This window comes from Manacus vitellinus, unplaced genomic scaffold (assembly GCF_001715985.3).
Source record: "Manacus vitellinus isolate BGI_N305 unplaced genomic scaffold, ASM171598v3 scaffold_5_pilon, whole genome shotgun sequence".
NCBI classification, from domain to species: Eukaryota; Metazoa; Chordata; class Aves; order Passeriformes; family Pipridae; genus Manacus; species Manacus vitellinus.
This window is the reverse complement of record NW_021940682.1, coordinates 28,723,570-28,750,122: the sequence shown is the minus strand read 5'-3', so window position 1 is coordinate 28,750,122 and position 26,553 is coordinate 28,723,570. Positions and strand designations below refer to the sequence as shown.

The 26,553-nt window shown below is 36.5% G+C and overlaps 1 protein-coding gene across 1 annotated transcript in view; it reads left to right on the top strand.

Moving 5' to 3' along the window:
- Positions 1-26,553, top strand: part of NAV3 (neuron navigator 3) — a 384,858-nt gene that overhangs the window by 271,225 nt on the left and 87,080 nt on the right. Inside the window, exons 11-13 of the mRNA XM_025895950.2 lie at positions 5,566-5,674; positions 7,148-7,531; positions 10,909-11,028. Coding sequence (XP_025751735.1) covers positions 5,566-5,674; positions 7,148-7,531; positions 10,909-11,028 — 613 coding nt within the window. The remainder of the gene's footprint in view (positions 1-5,565; positions 5,675-7,147; positions 7,532-10,908; positions 11,029-26,553) is intronic.

Below are 26,553 nucleotides of genomic sequence, written 5' to 3'. Positions count from 1 at the left end.
GAGCAGATTTTTGATCTTGACAGTGATTTCCCAAGACAGAACTGGGTTTATTTGCAGTAGTATGCAAAAATAGGGTCTAGCCATTTCTTCTTTGTTTGCTTACCCTGACCTCTTAAGACTGTATAAAATGAAGACAAATGTCTAAATTGCTTTTGATGGGTGCAGGGGCAGCAACAGCCTGTGAATAACTGGGCATATTTGCTTAGCTTTTTGAAAAATAAGGTGGAATATTTAAGTACTATTAGTTTACTCTTAAATAATTTTATTTTAATAACATTTGTTCTCATTAATTTGAAATTGATATCTTGAATCCAAGGTTTGGATAGGACAAAAATGTCTCGGCCTTCCTACAAACTGTCCCTCCAGTATTTCTTCCCCCTTCCCTAACCCCTCTGCCAATAATTTCACCCCTGTATATGGAATTGTGAGTGCCAGGGTTTCAGTTTTATTTAAATAACCAGTTTTGTTATATCTGTGCATGCCAGTGAGTATTTGCAGTCCATAGACATAAGTGCTTCAAAAGGCTTCTGTGTTACTGTTTCATCTCTCAGCCCTTTATAAGAGTGCTCAAAGTGTTCATTTCCAAAGCTTTGTTCTTCAGCCAGTCAAATGGTTGAAGTGGCTGCTTGCTTTTTAAAGGTTATATAGCATGTGTCTAGCCCGGAGCTCCTTGCTGGTGGACGTTAGCTCTGATTGTGTTTAAACATTGAGGATAAAATTTTTGGTGTGTAAGTAGTGAAAAAAGCTGTCATCTCAAAATGAGAAAGAACCAAGAATTCTCTTTGTATTCATACGTTTTATTATTAGACTGTACCAGTAGGTTAAAAGGGGCTTCTTCTAGAGATCAGAGGCTTGCTAGCAAAGGAGACTGAGCTCTCCCCTGCCCCCACTCCACTTCAGCTGTGTGTCACTGACAAATTTCTGTTTTCTTGTGAGCCTCAGTTTTCCCACTTGCAGATTAAAACTGGTACTTTCCTTTGTGAATGGAGTTATTATCTAATAGTGGATAATTGTCTGGAGAGATTTTTATTATTTGTAAATTCTTTTATGAAAGTCAGACAATTGATGGAGTTGTTATTCTTCTATTTGCTTTGGGCTGTAATTACATGTACAGAAGTGCAGAAATTATTATGAACAGTATTATTAAATGCGAAATTATGTTTGAACTTCAGAAATGTGAATGTAAAAGTTCAACTTATTTAGGTTAAATGTAATGATTTTTGTAAAATATTTATTTTGATTTCCTGTGAATGTATTTCACTCAATGGAAGAAATAAATGTGTTCTCCAGAAATTTATTGAGGGAACCTGTAATGGTTCACTGCTTATAGGCAAAAGTTTGGAGAAAATCTTTTGGAATGTTTAACATAAATGATGAAGCTACAAATGATTTTAGGAGATTATATATCATAGGGTCAGTAAAATACTTGCATTGGCCTTCCTTGTAGGAGGAACAGAATTTTGACAGAAATTTTCAGGGCACTCTGGTTATAGTCTTATCCCAGTCTCCCCATGTATGAATTAGAGTGGCTTTTCTTTAGCGTACAAACCAGAACCACTCGAGATTATAAGATAGGGAGCATTTCTGATATGTTAGGTCATGAAAATATGGGTAAACTCTGTGATAGCATTGGGCCATACTATAAGCAACAAGGAGTCTAAGATCCCTTTAACCCCAATCCTGATGCAATAAGCACCACAGTGTCTCCTCTAGCAGGCATAGTGTAGCTAGTTTTCAGACAAAAATACACATATTCATCATCCGTGTGGTTCTCTGTACAGAAGGAGGCTTGATGTGGATAGGGAGTCAGAGTGCTGTCCTAAAAGTGTAGATCTTGTACTCAGTGCAGAAAATTTCTCCATTACCATGTTCAACTGTTTATAATTTCTGACTTTTTCATCCATAGTACAGCAGGAGTCCATTAATATGGCCTTTAGAGAACGATGGAAAGAAAGAAAAGAACAATTATTTTTAAAGCATTCTAATAATTAGTTTTGAGGATTTTTTATGTAGTGCTATATAGTATTTTAATATAATAAAACTTCAGTTGTAGCTTTTTTTTAGTAAAAACTGGTGTAAAAGTTTTGAAATTACCCTTTGTGTCACTGAGATCTAATGAGATTAGATCTCAAACTTTTCACCTTTACAGGTTAGAATAACACCAATTTTGTGATATAACTTGTCTGAAAGTGAAATATTCTTCATTGTGAAAATATATTTTGGCAACTTGCCATATATGTACCTTATATTTAATGTACTGCAATTATACCTCAAGGCTTTGTTATGCTATTTACTGTACAATACATATTAAAAAGACAGTTGCTGTCATTTTTGCTGCAAGATTTGCAGTGTTAACATACAGCAAAGAACAACTGACAAGGATAAACAAGGAAAGAAAAGGGCAAAGTCACTGTAAAATAATAATTGTATTTAGTTCCTGAAATAAATATAAAGTATTGCTCTGCCTTTAATTTTGCCTGATTAGACCCTGGAATTTGTCTTTCTGTGTAAACAGAAATTTTTCTTATACCAACAAGCTATGCTTTCACAGCAGGGCAGGTAACAGATCCTGGATGTCCCTTATATAAGTATTTTGACAGGAATATAATTGCACCTGGAAGTCAATTTGAGTGCATTTGGCACTCAAATTTTTTGCTTGGGGGAAAGCAAAGGGCAAAGGGACAGTGAGGAACTGAGTGCACTATAGACAACTGTCCAGAGGCAAGCATGAACGATCTGCCTGGGAACTGTCTGGGCTGTAAAAGCAATTTCAATCTAATAGGACGTAATTGCCTTGAGCTTAGCCTGGGTATGAAACTTTTTGCCTCGCAGGAATCTCCACGGTGGTGTAGAAACTTCTGCAAAGTGCCTGGGACCCATGGGTACACTGATCATCAAGAGGCTTTATTGAACAATCTAGCTTGAGAAACAGGAGCAGTTGTAATTTTAATCTGAGTGCAGATATTTTACTCCTGCAAGGTACTACATGTAAAAATGTAAATAAAATACAATACAGGTATTGTATTTTAGGAAGCAAAATATTGTGAATAAACATGGGCTTGGAGTGTGACTCGGGAAGATGGAGACTTTTGCAGTGCTGGACCTGTATCCCCACTTCTTGTTTCCATCCTGCCCAGGTGTTGATCCCACTGTCAGTTCAGTGGTGCCAACCCGGAGGTTTATGGACTTTAGGATCATTAAACCACTGTAGAATTTATTTGGAGTGATAAAATAGGCAAACATCATTTCCTGAAAGACTGTTCGACTGCATCAAAGAGGACAGAAGACACAGCCAGGGCAGAGTAGATGGGAAAACCTCAAACTGACATTGCTGTGAAAGCTAGTTTGACACTGAACCACAACTGCAGGGCATGTTGGCTAGTGCTGTGCATCATTTTCCTATTGAGTAGAAATAAAGTTATAGGGAATGTACATAAAATAATTTATTTCCATTTAATGTCAGGAATTGAGTTTTTTCTTAACTGCCTGCAGAATGTTTGGTTGGTAAGTCCTGGACTGCAGGAGAGGATAGAGTAGCTATTCAGTTTGTCAGTAAGCTCAAAGGCTTCATCCTTTAGTCAAAACTCAATATTAGGTAGCTTAATTGACCCATTGTTCAAATAAAGTTTGCTTCTGCCGATTCTTCCTTATATTTGAAATAAATGTCACTGAATATGTTAAGCCCAATGTTTTTTATAAACTATACTTGTAGTTCAGCTGCAAGTCAGTATTTTTCCCATGCCTTTTGAACTGATGTTGTGTTGAGATCTTTTTACCTTACCAGAATGTTTTTCTGTAGGACTTTGGTTTTTTTTGCTTTACTTTCCCAGAATGCTTTATTAAATTTAAAATTTTCATTGCTTCTGGCCCCAGGTTGAATATTTCCCAGTTTTCTGTCCTACTGAACTTTTCTTACACACTCTACATTAAGATCTCCTCCTTTCTTTTTCCCATTTTATCTACTATGTAAAGGATATAATATTTTTTTAACTCCTTCCCAAACATTTCCTATTTGTTTTATCACTTAGATGATACTCTATGCTTTTCCTCAGAGACACCACCATTGTTGAAATTATATCTTGTTTAAACGCACATACAAACCTGGGGGAAGGGAAGATGGCAACAGAATGAGAAATGCAGCAACTTGACAATGCATATCTGCTTATGCATTTTACATTTTACAAATTTGAAATATCATTGATCTGTGTGGTATTTTGCCTCTACTTGCATTTCTGATCTTGATTTTTGTGTGATGCTGAGTTTAAATTCACCAGATTATCTCTTATTAGATATATTCAAAGATGAAACAGTTTCTGGATGTCATGAGGATTCCAAAATTAGGTTAAAATCTTATTGTGTATGAGAATCTGAAATCTAAAGTTAAAGAAAGTTTTAGTGGTTGCACAGTATCATTCTTGTTGATAACATTTCCATTATGAGGAGTAAAATAAACTTAACAAGTTGAGATATGACATGAAATTTATCATTAATAGAGTCAAAAAGAAATTATTTGCACTTTTAAGTTCAGCATTGTACACAGAACTGTAATACTGATGCTTCCTGTCAACCTTCTTTTGAGCAACAGATGCAGGACACAACCTGAAGCAGAATATTAGGCTTGAACAAATCAGTGATATCTGTCACAGAATTTCTTTCAAAATTCTCTTATTGTTCAAAAGTAAAATGAACTAAATTTTCTTGATCTCTGAATTTACTAGAAAACATGCATTTTTGTTTCTTCATGTACAACTTTTGGAGATTCCTTTGAAGCTTATTATGTTTTTCTTTTGTGACGTATCATATATAACTTTTTTGCCTTTTTTTTTTTTAAATTGTATGAAGTAAACATTGTTCAAGGTGTTCCAGGTGAAGGTCTGCGAGCTTCATTATTCCAGATACCAGACTAGCTTTTTACAATGGATCCCAAAGACTGTTAAAACCCATAATTGTATAAATCATGCATGTGTTTAGAGTGTTCAGATTTGTATCACAAGGAGTACGTTTTATTTTTTCCTGAATGAAGAATAATGTCCCCCTTCAGGAAACTATTACAGTTCAGGAAAGATGCTTTATTAAGTGCCTGACTTAAAGAGACTTTGAAATGGCCTGGATGTTATGTGCATACTGAAGAGTTGTTTTAAGAGTCATCTCAGTTCTTTCTGGACACAGATTTGCTGAGGCTTTTTTTCCTAGCACGCCATGTAAAATGTCAAGGAGTAAAAAAGGACTTTGTAATGTATCACGTAGTCTGGGGTTGCATCTTGATTACACAGGATAAAAATTACAACACTGTAAATCTGAGTTTCATTAATAGATTTGGGCCCTAACAGGGATGCTTCACCAGGACTCTTTTTAGTGGGTTTTTTACATACTATATGTGATTTATAGGCATACATGTGTTTTATTACTGAAAGAATGAAGCTTTATTTTTTTAAATATTAAAGGGACAGACTTATTTACAATCATATGTGTGTATTCTCAGCTGTGTATACATGTGTGTACTTTATTCAACCTTATAAACTCATGTGCACTAAAGTGTATGCTGGTTTTACTGTTCTACTCCAGGGGAAGACCCTGAAACAAGAAGAATGAGAACTGTAAAGAATATAGCAGACTTGAGACAGAATTTGGAAGAAACCATGTCCAGTCTTAGAGGGACTCAGATAAGCCACAGGTACACTGGTTTTGTGTAGACCACTAAAAATATGGACTGTGGGAGAGTATTACCAAGTGCTGAATGCCTGAGAGACTTGCAAGGGAAAATTAACTATGGCACTAACCATACTGTTTATGATACTGTCTTAGCAACTTATGTTTTGATGTAAAATTTTGATTTACTTTACTGTCAAAATTTCTCATACAATCATTCACAAAGATGGTTATTGTTTTATAATCATTTATTTAAAAGCCTATAAAATTTATTTTAGGTTATTTTATAAATAGAGGTTATAGAATCATAGAATCATAAAATCATATAGGTTGGAAAAGACATCTGAGGTCATCAAGTCCAACCATTAGCCCAGCACTGCCAAGTCCACCACTAAACGATGTCCTCAAAGTGCCACATCTACAAGTCTCTTCAGTACCTCCAGTGACTCAACCACTTCCCTGGGCAGCCTGTTCCAGTGCTTGACAACCCTTTCTATGAAGAAATTTTTCCTAGTATCCAATCTAAACCTCCTCTGGCTTAGCTTGAGGCCATTTCCTCTTGTCCTATCACTTGTTGCCTGAGAGAAGAGGCCAACCCCCACCTGGCTGCAACCTCCTTTCCTGTAGTTGCAGAGAGTGATAAGATCTCCCATGAACCTCCTTTTCTCCAGGCTAAACAAACCCAGCTCCCTCAGCTGCTCCTTGTATGACTTACTCTCTAGGAACCTTCATTCAATGTCTTTCTTGTAGTGAGGGGGACAAAACTGAACACAGGGTTCAAGGTGCAGCCTCACAACCTCACCAGTGCAGCCAAATACAGGGGAATGATTATTTTTCTGCACCTGCTGACCACACCATTTCTGATAAAGACCAGGATGCCAATGGCCACCTTGGCCATCTGGGCACTGCTGACTCACGTTCAGATGCTATTGAGCAGCAGCCCCAGGTCCGTTTCTGATCACAGAATCACAGAATATGGTGAGTTGGAAGGCACGCACAAAGATCTTTGAGTCCAACTCCTAGCCCTGCACAGGACCATTCCCAAGACTCACACCATGTGCTAGACAGCTTTCGAGCCACTCTGCCCCAAGTCTGTAGTGGTGCATGGGGTTGTTGTGACCCAAGTGCAGGAACCGGCACTTTACCCTATTGAACATCATATCATTGACCTCAGCCCTTCGATCCAGCCTGTCCAGATCCCTCCACAGAGTCTTCCTACCCTTCGGCAGATCAACTATCCTGCCCAACTTTCTGTCATCTACAAGGTGACTAAGGGGGCACTCTATCCCCTCTCCAAGTTATTGATAAAGATATTAAGCAGGACTGGCCCCAGTACTGAGGGGCATACACAAGCACATGTGGGCACATAGTGGAAATATATGCACACACACACACAGAATTTTTAAAAACAAATATACATTCCTCCAGTCTTCACTTTTCCTGGTTTCTCAGGAAGAGAGGAAGCACAGTTCACTGACTTCTCCATTCTGTTTGGCAGCACACTGGAGACAACTTTTGACAGCACTGTGACAACTGAAGTGAATGGGAGAAGCATACCAAGCTTGTCAAGCCGATCAGCCCCGGTGACTTGGAGGCTGGGGCAGGCCAGTCCTCGGCTGCAGGCAGGAGATGCCCCGTCCTTGGGTGCTGGTTATCCTCGCAGCAGTGCAAGTCGCTTCATACACACAGACCCTTCTCGATTCATGTACACCACCCCACTTCGCCGAGCAGCTGTTTCTCGCCTTGGAAACATCTCACAGATCGACATGAGTGAGAAAGGAGGTGGTGATCTGGACATATCCTCTGAAGCTGATGTTGGTGGCTACATGAGTGATGGAGACATTCTTGGGAAAAGCCTGAGGACTGATGACATCAATAGTGGGTAAGCTGCACTTTTCCCCCATTTACTCATGCATGATTGGTAGGTTTAATAGAATTTTTCTAAAAAATTCTGGCACACAGGTGGAATTTGCGTTATGGTTGCAATATTATAATATACATACATTCAAAAAAAAACAAAGAAAAAACTCTAATCTGCCAGTGATACTCTGCTGCCTCCAGATTCTGTTCTTCCTCTTTAACACCAAGATGATTTTACTCTGAACTTTGATAAGAGCACAGATACATCTCGTTACTTACTGAAATGTCTTGGTTATCTGGTAAACCATCATTTTGCACCATTTTCTCTGGGATGGGTCTTCTTGTGGTGTTTTTGTTTTGTTTGAGATGGTAGTTATGGTATTGGATGCAATTGAGGAAAAGCAGTTGCTGACAGAACAGACTTTCTCTGTATTAACTTTAAATATTTTCTAGTCTAGTCTGTGTGATAGGCCTTTATTGCAGTTTTTCAACTGTGCTTATCATCTGAGCAGTAGCAATATCTTTCTGTAAAAGACTAGATTAGTTGCTCTTTTAAAATATCCAGGAGGAAGAATCACAATTATTATTTTTTTTGCTTAATCAATTGAGTGGCTTCGGGGTACTGCATTCCCTATGTTTCAGATTACTGTTTAACAACTCATATCAATCTTGGAACACAAGTCACTTCACTCCTGTGTGTGTTAGAACTCCTAAAGCATCATTAAAAAAGAAAAGATATTATGGTTTTACTCATGCCTCCATTTCTACTCAATGCTGTTGTTGGCATCTCAGGGCTGTTTGGTGACTGAGGTAACAGTGTTGAACAGAAATCCCATAGAGTACATGACCATGTCATACCACACTATTTCACTCTCTATAAATTTAGAATTCTTGCTGTCAATCTAATCTCTTAGTTTCAAGTATAGCTATGATTAGAGAATAATGGCTGATGAAATTGCAAATAATACATTCCTAAAGGCAAATCTAAGTGTGATCAAAGATCTCTCTAGAGTAGTATCTCACCTCAAGCACCATCCAAAGATAGATTTCTAGGAAAAGCATAACTATAAAGAAAGCATATTAGTATATCTCCCTAGTCCACTGTCTTAGTGATCCATCTATGGAGCACTGCTGACAAGGTTGTCCACAGCATAGCATTAATGACTGTCAAGTAGGATACCATATTCATGTGTGCTAGAAAAGAGAGAAGACATATGGAGAAAGTGATACTTTAGTTTCTAAAGGGCCTTTTATCTTAAAGGAAATATTAATGTTGCTTTTGATAGATGCATGGTTTTATTTGAAATAAAAAAAAGGGAATCCTTTGCAGTGCCTGAAAAGTTGTATTTATTAGCTTATCACATTAAAGGATGAATAAAGTCATCTTGTGTGACTTTTCTCTGCATCTGTAATAAGGATGACTCAATAGATAGTAAGTTGCCATGTGCTCAGTTAACATTTTTAGGTGTGGTAAATGTTAAAAACAGTTTAATAAGCTCGGAAATTTCAGGATTCACTGAGGCATGTAAAGTCTTATCTCCCTTATGCCTCTTCCATTATCAGTTTAATTACTTTAAACACTTGGGGACAGGAATGCAGCAGTAATTAGAAAATAGTTTGAGGAAGGCCTGTTGCACTTGTTAAGTCTCTCCATTCAGCCCTTACTTATACAGGAAAAAAAATTCCATATAGTCTGGATTACATTCAAACCACAGCTAAATTTAATATGTAATTCTAGAACTTTGAAATCGACTGGATAATTCAAGCCTAGCTAAATAATCTGTCAAAAAAGTCTGAATTTTGAATTTAATAAAAGGATGAGTCTAGTATGTAAGTGTGAGTGTTACTCTATCTTTGAAAACAAATGTGAAGTTACCTTCTGCAGACTCCAGAGACCAAGGTTTCAAAAGCTCCTCGCTGAACTGCAAGCGAAATCTTACCCGTGTGTAAAGTGCCTCAGAGTTTTGTTAAAAATAATCAAAGGAACCCTTTGTGTTTTAGTGCACTTGAGGTTGCCTTCATCCAGATTTCCACCCAGAACATGATGTCTTCTCAAACTGGAACTGTCACACAGGTGACACACACTACCACAGGTGTGCTCTCAAGACCTTCCTCCATTCACCCACCCCTAACAATAGAGGTGGAGGCAGTGCTCCTGGGGTTCCTGTACTGGCCCTCAGGTCTCTTGGACAGTCTGTTTTAATTAAATCTTCTTCCAGAAGGAACCACAGGGAGAGGGACAACAGAACTGCTGGAGCAGCAGCAGTGTGTGTGCCTTGGCTTATGCCTGGGAGTCTGTGTATTTTGACACACTCTTTGACTGAAAGATGGGTTTGAGTGGCACCATTTCATGACTCAAGGAGAACTTGTGTTAAAGATTATTTGAATAATGAGTGTCCTCCACTTTAGCCATCAACCCTGCATTGAGACTACACCTATTTCAGTAAACCCCTATTTTATTTTGAGGTAGGTTCACTGAAATATACCAACTTTTTTTCTGTATATGTATGCTTCTCTGCTAAGTACCGTACATGTGCATGGTCCTCCACACATAAATTTGTGCTATCTCTGTTGTTATATTAGGATTATCAAAAAAATGCAAAAGGGAAACATAAAGAACAAGAGCCTTAGAGGAAAGACAGTTTAACAAAAGGTCCTTTGGGAAAACAAGAAACAGGTCTTGAGAGTAGGACAGGCCTGTGTTGCTGCTCAGTTATAAGTGCCAAAATCTCTCATAGAGACAATGAAACTGTAGGTCGGAGTTCCAGAAATTATTGCTGGTACTTTGAATTCGCAAACTTTTAATGTTTCTCGAGTGAGTAAATTTCACTATACTCCTTGTTTGATTCATTAGGCATTCATTATAATGTGAAGTTGTGGGAATCAAGCAAAAGAAACACAGGTAGAACAATATTCTTAAATATAATTGTAAAGTCTTCAGTGGATATCTCTTTCATATCTGAATAATTGCATCCCAGCGGGGACTACTGATTTAGGTCCCTAATTTCTGTTCCAGGTTGGATGAATGCTACTGCATGTTTTCCTTTTTTTTAAATTTTTTTTTAGCTGGAATGGTGTTTCTTGCACTGGTGCTCTATTCTTTGGCAAAACTGAAGTACTTAAAATGTGCTTAAAGTTTTTGAAAATACTTGAGGGCTTCAGTCTAAATATGTTTTAGTAAAATAAGTTGGCCTGTAAGCCATCACAGAAAAAGGCAAATGCTCCTAGAAAATAGGCAGATGTCCAATCTCCTTGTGCTGGGCACAGAAAGTGGGAATACCATCTAATAGGACAACCCATACTTTAAACACTTGAATTTCACAGTCCATTAACTTTAGAGTGAAACATAGTTGCCAGATGGCTGCATTTCCCACTGACTGACCACACATTTTTTTTCAGGTACATGACGGATGGAGGACTCAACTTATATACGAGAAGTCTGAACCGAATACCAGACCTAGCTGCCTCTAGAGACATCATTCAGAGAGGGGTTCATGATGTGACTCTGGATGCAGACAGGTAACAGTGCTTTGCTAAGTAAAAAGCTATCTGAGCTTTATAAATATTTTGTTTCCTTCATACCTGCTAAAATATCACCATTTTGTTCATAAGGAATAGGAAGAGAAAGGAAGCTTCTGAGGCTGCTAGTTTTCTGAGCACACAATACAGCAAATAATGAGTGGGGAAAAAAGCAAATTCCTCACGTGGGAAGGAGTGAAGAATTTTTTGATGAAGATGTAAGAGAAAACATTAAGAAGCCCCAACCTGATCTGTAATCTTGAATTTCTGAAATGGGGCATGATTTTTACAGATTGCCTTATCAATTGATGGTCACAAAGCAGCAGAAAGCTTGTGTGTGTCTTGTGACATGGGTCAAAACATGCATTTGGAGTTGTCTGGAACCAGAAGTATGGTCTCATCCACCTGTTTTGCCCTTTGCAGGTATCAGAAGGTGGCAATACCAACAAACACTGGGAAGCAAGAATTGGGGTTCTGTTCCATTGTCTATGAAGTGTGGAAAAAGAAACAATTCCATCCCGCCCTTATGCATATATATATATATATAGGTATATAGGTGCGAGCATAAAAACACTTTCTCACTAGTAAGCCTGCAGATTAGGCAAGTGTTTTCTGTTTCTTTTCCTTGAGCTTCAGTAGATTCATACTGGTGGCTTTAATCCATGTCTGAGAAATAAAAAATCATAATACAGCTTTTGCAGAACTTAGAGCTGTCAGCTCTGAGGTTTTGGTCAGACCATTGTAGAGGTAAGGAGCAGCTGTGAAATCTGGCAGTCTTCAGTTTTAGAGGTTGAATCCTATCTTTTTAAAATCAAGTTTCTTTTAGTGAAAAAAAAAAATATTTAGTCGTGGAGGGAGAAAAGGTTCATGGAGTGGCTCTGGTTTTGTAAACCCAGCAAATTAGTTGAAGAAGTTCTAGGATAATTACTTAGGTATGATATAATTTTTACTTTTCACATTTTCTGATGAAAATATGGCTGTGACACAAGTTAGGAATACTCTGCATTAGTCAAACAGTGCATGCAATACATCAGGATAAAGGACATAATTTTCACCTAGAGAACCAGTTACTTAAAAAAGACAGTTGCTTTAGCTGACATCATAGCATTTGTTGACCTTGCAGAAAAAACCTATTTTAAATAGAAATTCAAATTAACATGGCTAAGTTCTTTGGAATGCGAGCGTTGACGTGATGCAAAGACTAGAGAAAGTGTACAGTAGGTATTTAAGAAAATAGATAGAACTTAGGCAGTAACAGAAGGAGAAAATGAGAAATAAGATGTGGGCAGGAGGGACTTTTGTGGTACTCTGTATGTGAGAACAAGAACCTTAAGCTCAAAGTGGGAGAGAGGGTAGAAAATTTACAGGCTGGCAGTCATGTAAATAAAGACGGGGAATGTCACTAGTGCCAACGTTTTTTTTATGTCTCTCGCTATTTTTTTCCACCTGAGAGTGAAGTTATTAGAGCTTTTCCCACCATGCAATATTCATACCCAGGTTTCAAACCATGCATATTTTTCCTGAAAAAAAGAGGTCCAAATTAAGGGATATTTTTGTTATTCTTAGTATTCCTCAAGTTCTAGATGCCACTCAAACACTTAATGCTTATTGTGTTAATATATGTGTTAATTTGTCCTGTATAGTGTGCAGATACATACATATTTTGCAGAAAATCTATCATCAGTTTTCAATTAATAAGATTGTCCAGCGTTTCCCAGTACCTAAATATGTTTTGGTTTATACAACTTTGTCAGACTGGCTAAAAACTACTCTGTTATTTCCGAGTCTATTGTTTGTCAGGTTGCAGAATAGTTGTTTGGCATGATGTTATTCTGGGTCTTGAGTGAAAAGCTGACCAAATTCGTGCAAGATGAAAGGCTTTAAAAAATTAAATTCCTATGTATTTGGGGAAGATTTGTTTGATCTCAACAAATAAAATCTCAATGTAGTCCATCTTCGTTAGGCATTTGCAAACTGTTCTTGACATTAGCAAGCTGCATGAGCATGCCTGCCTCAAAGTAATTTTTAAGCTTAAAGTCTACAAGTGTGAATTAAGGACCTACTTCTTCACAGTAATGACTGCTTTCCCTTATACAAAGAAAGAAACCTGGATTCCTGTGCTTTTCTAGACCCTCTAAATGAGGTTTCATGGAACATATTATGCTAATATGTAATTAAAAAGTTTATCATAATGCACAGGCATGAGGTATTTAAATTATGGCTATTCACACAGTTCTGGCATTCCCTGACCTTTCAATGCTTTATTTTTATTAACTTAATCATTCTTTGTTTATATAGATTTTTTAATATATAAGTGTATGTTATTCTTTGAAAAAGCAAAAGTTTCTTAGAAGTGGAAAATGTAAATATTTTAGGAATTCTGATGATAATAAAACACACGCTTACCAAAATGGGTCGCAAAAAAACTGTAGTAGGTCAAATTTTTGCCACATTTATGATGTGAAATCAGGTGGAAAAAGCAATAGAAATTGTTGAGACTTTTGCTTTGTTTGGCAGGGTAGGTTTTGGTCCTTCACAACACTGTGGGTACTTGAGATTTCATCTATTCTCACATAGCATTTTGCAACTTTTTTTTCTACTCTGAACAAAAAATAATAGGGTTTGTGTTGTGGCTTCAAGGTATGCCTTGCCCCTGATATGATGAACTTCTGTGAAAGAGGATTATTCTCCTCTATATCATCCTTGTAGATATGTGAAGGACATATGCATTTTTCTGTGGTATCTTTAGTGTCAACCTTTTTTGTAATTGACATGATTTGCCCTGGCCTTCCTGTTGCAAAAGACTCTGCTGGCATCTCTTTTCAGGCAGAAAATAAATTATATGTTGCAAATATCTGATTTACTTTAGCAAGCAGGAGAGAATTTTCAGTATTTTGTCCATTACTAGAGCCAGCAACATTTGCTGACAGCAATCCCATGTTCTTCATGAGAACCCAACTTGGGTTTTCTCTGACAACCTAAATTGCAACTTCTGCTTATATTTTAAAAGTTTTTATCTGTATGAGCTGGCAGTACAATATTCTTCAGAGAGGTGGAATGATATCTCTAAGAGTAATGCCATTTCTGCTAAACATATGCTTTCAGTCTGATTCTCATTTCATGGATAACGTAAAAAGACAAGCAGGTCACCAGTTTGACCACACTCTAAATTGGTGTCAGATAGCACCTGCATCTCCTCATCTTGCCAAAAAGCAAAAGATTGAAGGATCTCCACGTGGAAACAGCCTGAGAGACCTCATCCAAATAATAATATTAAATTGCTCTTTAAACAACTTCATAAAAAGTTAAACTCATGAAGGCAACATGAACCGAGGCATAAGTGTTGCTTGCATACTGCTCTGTAAAGCAGACTGTAAAAAGGAGTACGGCAAGCTCACTTGTTCTGGGGAAAGAATTGTAGTGGTCCCTTCAGTGTAGGCTGAAGGGATGTTAGCAGTAGCAGATGTCAACAGTTGTTTCATTCTTCTTTTGATCTTTTTTCTAATTTTGACTCTTTTATTTTGGTTTATTCATTGCAATTTACCTTGCTTCAGTTACCATAAGAAATTAATTAGTGAAGAAGATGGATTCTCTGCAATGGGTATAACAGAGGATGTGGCTGAGAGAGTTCTCAGTGGTATGATTTTACTTTTCATTTGTTGTCCTGCCTTCTTCCTCTGTACTCGAGTATTTGCCTCCTAGGACTCTTAGGGGGAGTATTTGAGGAACTTGGAGTTCAAAACCCTTTTCAAAGTAAAATGAGCCAAAAGAAATTAGACGTAAGCACACAAAATGAATTATGTTCTTGGGAAGAATAAGGTTTATTGCAAAGTAAGTTGCAATGTTTCCAAACTACCCTATGATTTCCATAAAAACTGTTAGAGTAGTTTAAAATAAGCCCTGTTAGAAGGGAACTCTACTGAGTTCAACCATTGTCCTTCCGCTCTCTTTAACTGCCAAATTTAGTGCACTGTATCATAAGCCATAGTTTTCTTCACTTTAATCAGTCAACAGTCAACATAGATTGTACAACCACTTTCCCCCCTCACATCCCTTGAATGTAGTATTCTTTCTTTTTCACCTTTTCCTCAGATAAAATCCAAAGTTTTAAAGGTAGTTTATGCTGCTTAGTGTGCTTTTATTATGACCCACTTCAGCTACTTTGCTGCTGCATTGAATCTGAGCCCCCATAATAGAGTTCTTGGGCACAGGAGTCTTTCAAATGCTTCCACCATCTGTCACATGTGCAGAAGATTTGGAAGTTATCTCAGACTAGCTCAGGCTGGCCTGTTTGTTCTCAGTCAAACCATAATCACCATACTGCATTATTAATAAAATAATTCCAGATATTGCCTGTGGCTTTTTAACTAACTTCCTGCATGAATGCCTATATGTCTTCTTATGTTAATCTGAGTAGATGAGCCTTGAGTTGGAATGCTGTACTTTTAGGAAAGTAACTTTTTCAGAGTTCACACAGGCATTGAACTGGAGCCCTGTTTCATAAGGTTGGTCATATCAGAAAAGGCTGAGACATCATAAACAGTAACCTCATAATCCTAATAGAATACAAGGCTTGTTCTTATACTTTACAGTTTCAGCAGCACATTGCAATTGCTGATGTAATTTGGAATTTAACCCATTGCGATGTTGCTCAGTGGATGGGCATACTTTATGTTTTGCCTTTCTATCCATATGCTTCTGTGTAATGTGTATTTCACTACTGTACTGATACTGTGCTTTCTACCATGTATCTCTGAAGTTTGATATTGATGTGACAATTGTTCTGCAACATTGCAGCTATTACCTGTTCAGTTTGCTGCTTCTGGTAGCAGAACAGAATTTACTATGGATAAAAGAAATATATATGCCACAGTATTGCAGTATTCATTGTGGGCACACATTCAGCCCCTCTACCCTTTCCTTTGTCTGCCAACATTTTGGGTCTGTCCAAAACTGGGTACCGGCATCTAGGGCAATAAATACTCATTTAAATAAATATTCATCCCATAGATATGAAATAATAAACAATAAAACAAAAAGTAGATACACCTGCTTCTTGCTGTCTAAGACTTTCTTGGGCAAAAATGAGTTTTGCAGCAAATCTACTTTGGTGTGTAGGGAGGCTTCCTATACCTTTGCACCTGTCTTCACCACTAAGTATGCCTGTGACTGCTATTCTGTGCACAACCTAAAAACACCATTGTAGACCTTAAAGTCAGCATAGTTCATACAGCCGTATGATCTGCTATCATTTTTTTGGCTGTGAACTTACAGTATTAGTAAGTTCTTAGGATACTGAAGTAATTGTAAATATCTATACCTCAGTGTTTTTGCAGTTATTATTCAAATGTCTGTAGAAACTGTAATTATAGAATCTCTCTTGGGAAACAATTTAAATTTTAAACTGTTTTTACAATTGTTGTTCTCTACTTTCAATCTACTGTAATTTCTTTTCATAGCTGTTGCTGTTAACATTTCCCACCATTTAATTTTTTATTATTCTCAAATGATCCTGCATTTTCATAGTCTCTAGTGTAAATCTTTCCTTATCTTTGCATCTGCTAGGCTATCAAGAAAGTTACTAGTTAGAAGTATTTATTTCAATGTGCATCTTAGTTTTTATTGCTTCTGCAAAGTATGGATGCTAAATTTAGGTACCTAAAGCATAAATATGTGTGTATCCATGCACGAAGGGCAAAATAATTGTGTCAAAAGGAGCGTTCCTGGGTTTTTTGGCTCATTATGTTATTAAGTATTTGGGATCCTTTGATGTTGAATTCCTTATTTTCAAAAGCATAATGAGAAATAGAATTTTCAGTAATATGATTTTGTACAGCGCTATTAATTTAGAAAGAATGTTATTTGAATTAGTATGATTTTTTTCTGGTAATGCTTTCAAAAGTGGGATTTGGAAAAGCATAGAATAAGCAAAGCAACTGGACTTTGATCCCTTCCTTAGTTGCTTTAAATATCTACCGTAGTTGTCTGTAGAACCAGAAACCAAAGCATGGAAACATTTACCAGCTCTGTATTTCTCAGTTCAGATACTTTATTAATAGCAGTGGCATAAACAAACTGCATTGTTAGCATACTGATATTAGTATGTTAAACTGTCATGAGCCTACAACATGATGTCTGCAGACACATTTTTTTGCACCCAGTTTTCATCAGACAATTACACTCAGAAAAGACAAGAACAGTACATGGCAAATGCTTACTTGAAAACAAGACTGAGCTGCAAATGTGAAATTAATGACAAAGTTTTCACTTTTTCAAATTTTGTTGACTGGCAGAAAGAGGGACAACGTTAAGAAGTTTCAGTTTAGATTAAAAAGTAATTAATAGAAATAAGTTTTTAAACTTTTGTAAGGAATACAAGCCAATTACATTTTCACACTATTCTAAATGAGCTGAGCATAGTTTGCTTTATGGTCATTGAACAAAAGGCTGGCTGTTTATACGTGATATATGTAACATTCTCAAAAATCTGCTTCTCAAAAAGGGATGGTGTGGAGCTAGGTATTAATGATGTGCAGTCTGTTGGCATTCTTCTACTTATTTCAAAATTTGGTTAGATACTTTAAAATTATTTAAAGTGAGGCAGGACTTTATGTTTTGTTAACAGATTGCTAATATGTCCCTTCAGAAAAAAATGTAGATGGTTTATTTTGATTGCAATCTACTTCTGAAGAGAGTAACAATGTATTTAATAAAAACTTGCCAAGGCTCAGTTTACAGTTTCAGCAGCAGCAACATTTTGGTCCACCACTGTACTTCATTGCTATCAGCGAAGACTAACATACTGTCTCTTTGTGTTAGAACAAAACACTGGTAGCAAGATTTAAATTATTAGCCAAAATACTCCAGCCTCAAATATAAAACTAAAGAACTTGAATCTCCCATATGAGTCCTGAAATCAAGAAACAAATTAATTTATTTAAAATGTCTTGATTTTTTGGATGACTGGAGGAAAAAAATATTGTCATTTTATTCTCCTGCCCGGCTTCTAAAAAAAAAGTCATATTGAAATTTGTAATAAAATAGGTGCACTTGATATTGCAATTCTAACATTAACGAGCACAGGGTATTTTAGACAGAAGCTTCTTGAAACTGAATATAAAATAGTGATTTGGATTATTTAGTACTGGGGATAAAGCAGCTTGTGATCGCTAAGCTGTCTTTTGTTCTGAATTGCCTGAGAGATGCCTACGTCTTTGTAAAGTAAAATACTCTTGTTTTTTACTTGTCATTTTTTAAAGAACTCTTTTTATAATCAGTACTTTCCAGACTGAAGTAGTTACATGCTTGTCAAACTAAACATATGAATTATAAGAACATCCCATTTAACACTTTCATGGAAAGTAATTAATTTGTAATACTAAAAATCTTTGCACTGGATTTATTAGGTATAAGCTTAAAGAAAATGTGGATTTGGCAACTTTATCTCTAAAATGATGGGAAACAGGAAAAAAGATGGAGAGAGCTCCAACATGGTGCACTTAGAAGTAATAAGAAAGGGGTTCTGACAACTACTTGCTGTTGTTTTGTACACTCACACTTCCTCCTAGTTGACAGGTGGACAAGATAGGTAGGTGAAAGGAAGAAAAAAATTAAATAACACTTAGCATCTTAAGGGTGCAAGTGCACATTTGCTGCCCAAGCTCTGGGGCCGCTTACAGTGCACAATAGGAAAATTGAAAGGTTTTGACCCTTTCCCTTGCAATGTGAGCCTCTCAGAGCAAAACAGTACTATTATCTGTCCTGGAGCTGGAAAAAAGCAGTGATGTTCAATACATTTTGGTCTGGCAATTGAATTGCAAGGTAACTTTATCATTAGTGATTAAAAAAAGACAGCTGGAATCGAGCTGAAAGCTGCTCATGAGTTATCTCTGATGAGATAAAGTTAAAAGAAGGATATATCTAAAGCTGTGCAGGTTAAAAAACATGGGAGCCTTTTATTTTCCCCGAAAAAGAAATAGACTTTGAACGCTGTAACTTGGCTACAGACAGTGTTCAAAGGGAGAGAGCATGAAGGGAAAACTGGGAAGAATAGTGTGACAGAAAAACTGCCAGCCAGTGCAGAGAATACCCAGCACTGCAGGATGCTTGCTGTGGAACACAATGTGTGTTAACCTTTCCTTTTGAGAAAAAAAAATCCCTCCATTTGCTTGTATCAACATTTTACCTATAAATCTTAACTGTATCACCTCTGAATTTTCTTTTGATGGAGATAGGAAAAGACAATTCTTCCTCATCAATCCATTCTCTAAGTGCTGTCATGGAGGCCTCCTGCTCCTCCTGAGCCCCTTGTGACAACCTCAGCTCCACAAAGGAAAATGTTGGTGCAGCAAAGTGCTTGGAGTTTGGGGTTTTTTAAGTTACAGCAGTAATCTCATCTGTATTTAATTGTTAAAATATTAAGTGTTCAAAGATTTCCTTTGTAAAAAAAAGATTGTCATGACAATTTAATCAGGATCAGATGTGTTAACTTAGGGAGTGGAACCCTCAATGCATTTTGTAGAAGTTCTTTTATAAAAGGATACAGTATACTTATAATACAAACCTGCTTAGAGGACTGAATAATCTAAAATACATTATTTGAATGACATTTTAAAAATATATTTTCCTAATTAAATTTACTTTACTAAATAAACTTTTAATCTGCTACCTCTGTTCATCAGCTTTAATTTCCAATGTGCTAAACTTTCTCTTTTATTCCTTTTGAATGCATTATGATCTGTGTCTGTTTCAAAGTGCAGAATAGAGTGTAAAATGGCTGTTAACCCTGTGAATTGCTATGTATGTAAATTCATGACAGCAGAAATTGCTTTACTGCAGTTTAATTACATGTGTAGTGTTGGAAATAGTTGCATTGCCCTGGGAAGTACAATAAATGACAGAACAGGTGTTTGTCATTCCTCAAAGTGTTTTGTCTAGAAATAAATCTTATATAAGCTAGTGTCTTTTATGTTTAAATATCCAACAATTTTTGATTAGACAGTCAGTGTAGTGACTTAAAAATGAAATTAAGGTGTTTCAAATGAGTAGGATTTGAACCAGTTTCTGGAAAAGAAACTATAGAGTCAGAAAACAGTAAGTTATCTATTGCATATTTTCTGACAGTTCATCAATGAACAAATTCATACTGATAGCCAGGACTTAAAATCTGAAATTTTTTTTGTTCAAACTAGAAATGCACATACAATTTTAGTAGCAAGATCGTGTACTTTAGGAACAAGATATGAGGAATAAAAGGCAAGCCTAGATCTTTTTATAAGATATTTATTGCCAGACTCAAATACTAAAGTAAGCAAAATTTAATATATGTGTCTGGGGTGACTGAAGGACATTTAGTACTTTATGAGAAACCAGTGATCAGTGAAGGTGTATAGTCTTCATGACTCCTGAACCACCATCTGGAGGCTCTTATCTCTTTCTGTTGACTGTATCAGGAACATGTCTATATATCTAGGTTTTGGCTTATAACTGTTTTGAAGAAATAAAAAAGAAAAAGCTGATTTTTTTCTTTTAATTTTGAAATAAATTGAATTCTAGTAGAGTGCTGCATTGAAATGACAGCCTGTCACCCAGGGACAGTTCCTTAGTGGAAGGAAGAGTTACCTTTCAAGGCATTTTGGACAGACTCCTTTTTAGGAAAACCATTCTCTGTGTATCAAAGTTATTGAAAGAGAAATCAGCATGGTTTTTTAAGGTTGAAGTATTATTCTTTTTCCTCTTTGAGTTAAAATCATTCCCTTCATGAAAAGAGTTGACTTGGTGTGCCACATATGACAAAAAATCTTCTGATGCATAATAAATAACTGAATTTGCTCTATTTTACAAGTATTTTCCCTTTGTTTAGTACAGAAAGAAATTTATGATCCCCTGATTTGTACATCTTTCTTTCTTTCTAATCACTTAAATTAATGATACCAGCAATACTTTTGAGAAATGGATTAATATAAAGTGGATAAACTAAATGGAAAATCATGTGTATTAAAAATAATGTATGTTGAAAAAGATAATTCAGAGCCTTCTAGATAAATTGTGAAACTTAATGTCCTAATGAGATTTTCAACAGCATTCCCTAAACAGCTATTTTCCATAAAATTGGTGGCATATTTCCTTTTGGAATGTATCTATTGGATTGGAAATGTGGGAAACTTTAAGGTGCCCAGGCTTGTGTGTGTGTCATTCCAGCAAGCCACTGAGCTGTTGAGTAGTGGTGAGTCCCGAGCACTCTTAATCAATTTGTTCTGATTTCCAGTGTGGGCAGTAAGAACAGCCTACACCACAGAAAAATTTTGATAGATAGTGTATTAATTTTGGATTGCTGCTTTGGTGGTGTTTTGTCAGATTTTTAGAGTTACTGCAGCTATTTGGTACAAGTCAGCACAGAGGCAATAAATACTGAAGGTAGCTAGCTGGTCAGCAACACCACATGCAATTTTGGTCCTCAACCTGTAGTGGGTTTGACTAATGCTTACTGAGATAACCTTGACAAGAGCTCCATTTCTTTGACTAACCATGACTCTGCTACAAGGGAAAACTGAGCAATGTGATATTTCCTGTCTTAAAAGCTGCGAGCATCTTCTTTAGCATGCCTCACTCTGAAAACATTAGCTGTTTTCCTTTCTCCATAAAAGCAGAAGTGAAACACAAATACTGACTTCATTTCACTAACTGTTGAATTGTTAAAGGAATAAGGTTTTTGAGCTTCTCTTTCAAGAAGATAGCAGATAGCAGTGCATTTCTCGGTTCACAGTTATAGCCTTGCTATAGGTCATATATATATATATATATATGTATATAAAACTTAAGTATCTCACACCTGGTTTTATGGCTTTTGTATTTGAAAACCTGAGCCTGGTTAAGGAAAAATAGGAAAATTTAGGAAAAATGGGAAAATTTAGGAAAAATAAATAAGAGCATTTTGATTAAAAAAATGAGAGCTGTAATTAATCTAATAATTTCAGATGATTTGCACGATGGAAGTTGCATAGCTGTAAATAAAACTAGGTTTTAAGAGGGCTGTGTTTAGTGTTACACTAACATTTACATGTTTGGTGTTTATCTTTTAGACAAACAGAAATACACCTGAATGATCTTTAAACAACTGAATCTTCCACAGTTAATTGTCTTCTATTTTACCTTTGAATGTGCCTCCAAAATATTGCTCGCAAAAGTGTGCCATAGCAATTATGCCAAATGTGTTGTGAGGTCTTTCTTAATAGTTAGATTCAAGAGCTGGATGCTTAAGCTATAGATTTAGCAAATTACTTTCTCTTTTCATTTGACCCTGGAGAATTTCCTCAAGAGAAATTTATGGATTAATATACATGTCACAGAAAGCCTTATCTCTTTAAGGAAACTCAGTTAGATATGAATCTTACTCTTCTTCCCTGTCTTTTTCTGAAGTGATTTTATAGGCTGTTGGCTGGGGAAAAAAAAAAAAAAAAAAAAAAGCAAGTGTTTATTTTGTGTCTGGCTTCAGCATGGCAAGTGTTTATTTTGTGTCTGGCTTCAGCATGGATGCTTTGACTTCTTTTAGAGAAACATGGTCGGCCCTTTGTTGCAGAGGATATTGGTCAGGTGCAGAGAGAGCCCTGTAATGCTGCTGGCAGCTCAGAGGGACCTAAGAGCTCAGAAGAGGTGGTGTGGCTCCCTGAGCTTAATGCTGCAGCTCTTGCCAGTTCTATTTACCATTTGTCCCCAGATTGTGGAAATCTACACATAGCCTGGAGTCATCAATATGTTCTGGGTGCAATTGGGGTGGACCAGGGAATTTAATCTGCAGTAGCTGAGTGTGTAAAACTTTAGCCAGACAAATAATGTAACTGATGAAAACTGTATTAAGTCTAGATAAATCAGTGCTGTGTCAAGCATGGAAAGACATTTATCACCATAGTACTTTAGAGTAATATGCCATAGTGGCAAAAAAAGTACTTAGAGTTTTTCTTTGTACTGCTACCGGTTCGTAATAAAGTCTATGTGTCAGTCCCATCAGCACTTTGTGCAAGCCCTAAGAATCAGCCAGCTTCATATTCTAATTAAAGTAAAACCTCATTAAGCTAATATTAGAGGCTCTATAAAAATGTATTGCAGCAACTGTTTTTAATAAAAAACAATAATTGAATATGTGGTGTGCTACAAGTTGTAGTCTTTAAATTTATACAGCATTTCACTTTAATGCTCCTTTAATTTTCCATTAGTTAAACAAGGGCAAGGCTTTTTTAGTTTCCCAGTATATTTTCATTTTTGTGTTGTTAAATTACTTATTTTTGGCAGACATGAAAGTCATTTGTTGGATAAGAACTTACAGAATCATTCATGCCTTTCCCGAAAGCTAGTATTATGTTGGTGTTTCTCTATGAAGTTGTTCCATTTGCTATTTTTTCTGTAAATTTTAAGAGAAATCTTAGAAATATGTGGGGGTTTTTATTTTTTTTTTTTGATTTTTTTTAAATTATACTGGCAAAGCAAGGATTTCTTAAATCCAAACTTTTGCCAGAGGTTTCTTTTTTTTCTCACTGAAGATGGATTTTTTAAAATAAGCTGCTACCTCGGTATTTCTCAGTCACTGATAATTTAAATTCAGACCCCTTTCCCTAATGGGTTTCTCAACCTAGTGCTAGCTTTTTCCTCTGATATTTTTATAAAAACCTTCTGTATTCCTGTTTGGATAGCATTACCTTATGATGCTGCTTCTCAGGCGTTATCTCCTGCCTGCAAGACATGGCTAAAGCCATATTTTTAGTTGGTTTCCTCTCCATTTTTCTTTTACAAGAAGGGACTTTTTTAATCTTTGAACTTCTAACTCACATTGGTCATTTCTTTCTCCTTACAGTTTTCTTTTGAAGCTGTTTTGAATTCCATTACATCTCCTGGGGCATCTTTTAAGTTTGGTCAGTTTTCCTTTATTCTAGTAGTTGTGTTCTTTGGGATGTTCCCCCCCCACACACACATTTCTAACTAGTTTCATTCTTGTATTTAACATCTGCTGCTTTGGTTTGTTTGTTTGTTTTGACCAAAGAAAAATATGCTAAGTTCTTTCCTGTAGTTGCACGTTTCTAGGATAGACTATAGTTCCAAATAAACTCTGATTCTTGTTAATAGATATTTGATTATATTAGTTACTCAGCAATTAGCTATAAGCCTTTCCCACCGTAATCTGCTCTTTTAAATTTATCACCACAGCATTTTTGATGGTGAAATTGTACCACAGTGCTGGTTCCATTTTGAAATTTAACTATTTTGTTTATCCCTCTCTGTCACTTCAGTAAATATGAGAACCTACTTTTGCTGTCCGTTTATATTTATGAATATGATTGCCATTCCTTTTCAGGTCTGGTCTTGTGGTCTCATATGTTTGTCCAATGTATCAATTTTCAATAGTTCAGTCTTTTTCCAGCTTATCTTTTAACGTCTTCTACTATCTCAGCAAACCTGAGTTCATTCTGGTGCAATTGTGTAATGAGTACTAACTGGACTTCGGGAGAGAGGAACAGTAGTCAGGAATGAGAAAAAACATCAAAAGGCTGTTGTCAGTATTCAATTTGGAAAGAAGCCTTTGACATACTGCTGCTGATGTGGAACATTCAAAGACATTATTTCAGATTTGCAAAGTGGGTGGTAACAAACACAACAGTCAAGAAATCTGAAGTGTGAGAGGAGGACAAAGTTTCTCAAGTTGGCAGGGACTTAATTAATTACAACAGACTTCAAATGTTTCTGCTGTCTGAAGCTATATTTTTGTTTCATCTCTCACTTGCTAGTCTGCTCTCCAACTCAAATATTAGTTACATCTATTAATGTAGGAAGTGGGAAAACTATTTCTTTGTAATTAGGAGGTTTTGGTTTGGGTTCCCCCCCCCCTATATAGTGAAGCCATTTGTGGCCATTTTCTGCTTTTTGTTAGTGACTCACCTCTGAACCTTGGGAGTCTAACTGGATTAATTAATGGGTTAGAAGAGATGTGCTATATTGCTGCTATGTCTTTCTGAAGCTTTCTAGCTGATAGAGGATTTTTAAAATTTGTTTTGGTTTGGGCTTGTTATTCTTCTGTGTGTTCACAGCCAAGCAGTAGCCCTGCTTTTTTTGTCTTTTCTGGCTTTAACTCAAGATGATATTTATGGGAGAAGAGAGAGCTTCAGGATGCCGGGTTGAGATCCAGGATGATTAGCTGCCATTTGGCAGTGATTTATTAAAGCAGCTTGTCTTATCTCCCTGACTGTGATCCTGGTACATTAAATGCTATAAATGCACCTTGCCAGGCATCTCATTATCTTCTCAGCAAAAGTTTGTTGTGTCATAGACTTTGTCATTCAAATTCTAAGCCTAAAAGTTATTTAATTTTTAATGTCAAACATTGGTGGGTTCCAACTAAATCGTAGACCTTCCTAGCAGCAATCAGCCATTTTGGATGCATATTGCGACTTGTATAATTTAAATACAGAGTCTGCTTTGCTTTCTCAGACAAAATAACATATGTTTTGTGGTATTTTTGGAAAAGGGTGAACATGCTCTGGGTTTCAGCTAGACTCTTTGTATTATGTGCATGTGTTTAAGGGCTTTAGTAATTAGAGGATCTTCTAATAAAAGAATTAGAGGACAAGGCAGAAAAATTACTACAACATAGGTTCTCTTTGCCTCTACCTAATCTTCCTCGTTTTACCTAATACAAATTATAAAGTTACAGCCATGTTTCAGCCCATACTTTTAGGAAACGTGAAACAGAATTGATGGAATCGTCAAATCATTATTAAGTAAGTGTGCTCTGTTTCAAGCTGCCTGGATTTAATTGCTTTACCTTGAAAAAAACCAGCCAACCAAAAAACACCAAAAACCAAAACTAAATAGTAAGCTCTAATTGAACAGGCAATCAGGGCAAAGGTCCGAAGTTCCTGGGTTAATAACAGTCACTTACTGTTTTTAAATGGTCATAGTACAGTAAATCTACATGGACTGTTTCTTTTGCACTAGGCTGACTGAAGAAATGGGTATACTTTTTGTAGTAGGCAACTTTGCAGTAGACAAAAATGTGGCTTTTTTCTTTACCATGTCCACCCCTAAACCACAGAAGATTTGAAGAAACTCAACATGTTACTTTTCTGTTTTGCAGAAAGCCTATCACAGTAAGTCACCAATTGGCACTTTATACCTATATCAGCATATTGCCATGGGACTGTTGTGAAATGCCAGGGTAGGCAAAACTTATCTTTCCAAACCAGTTCATGGGGAAGCTCACTGTTCTATCCCTACATGTGTCCTTCCTGCAGCTGTTTATCCATGTGGAGTGAGCACGTACTCATGTACACGCGCATAAGTCAGTGTCTGTACGTGTAGAGTGTGTGAGCATGTTCATAGTGGAGGAAGAAGTGGTGCTCACAAGCTGTGCTGCTTCTTCATGCTGTCACCATCTGTGTAGGCTCTTTGCCTAAAGCTGGTTGACTTTGAATACACCTAGCAAACTGGTGGGAGTTTAAAGCTAAGAGAGTGTGACCTTAAGTGGTTGGCAATGACACA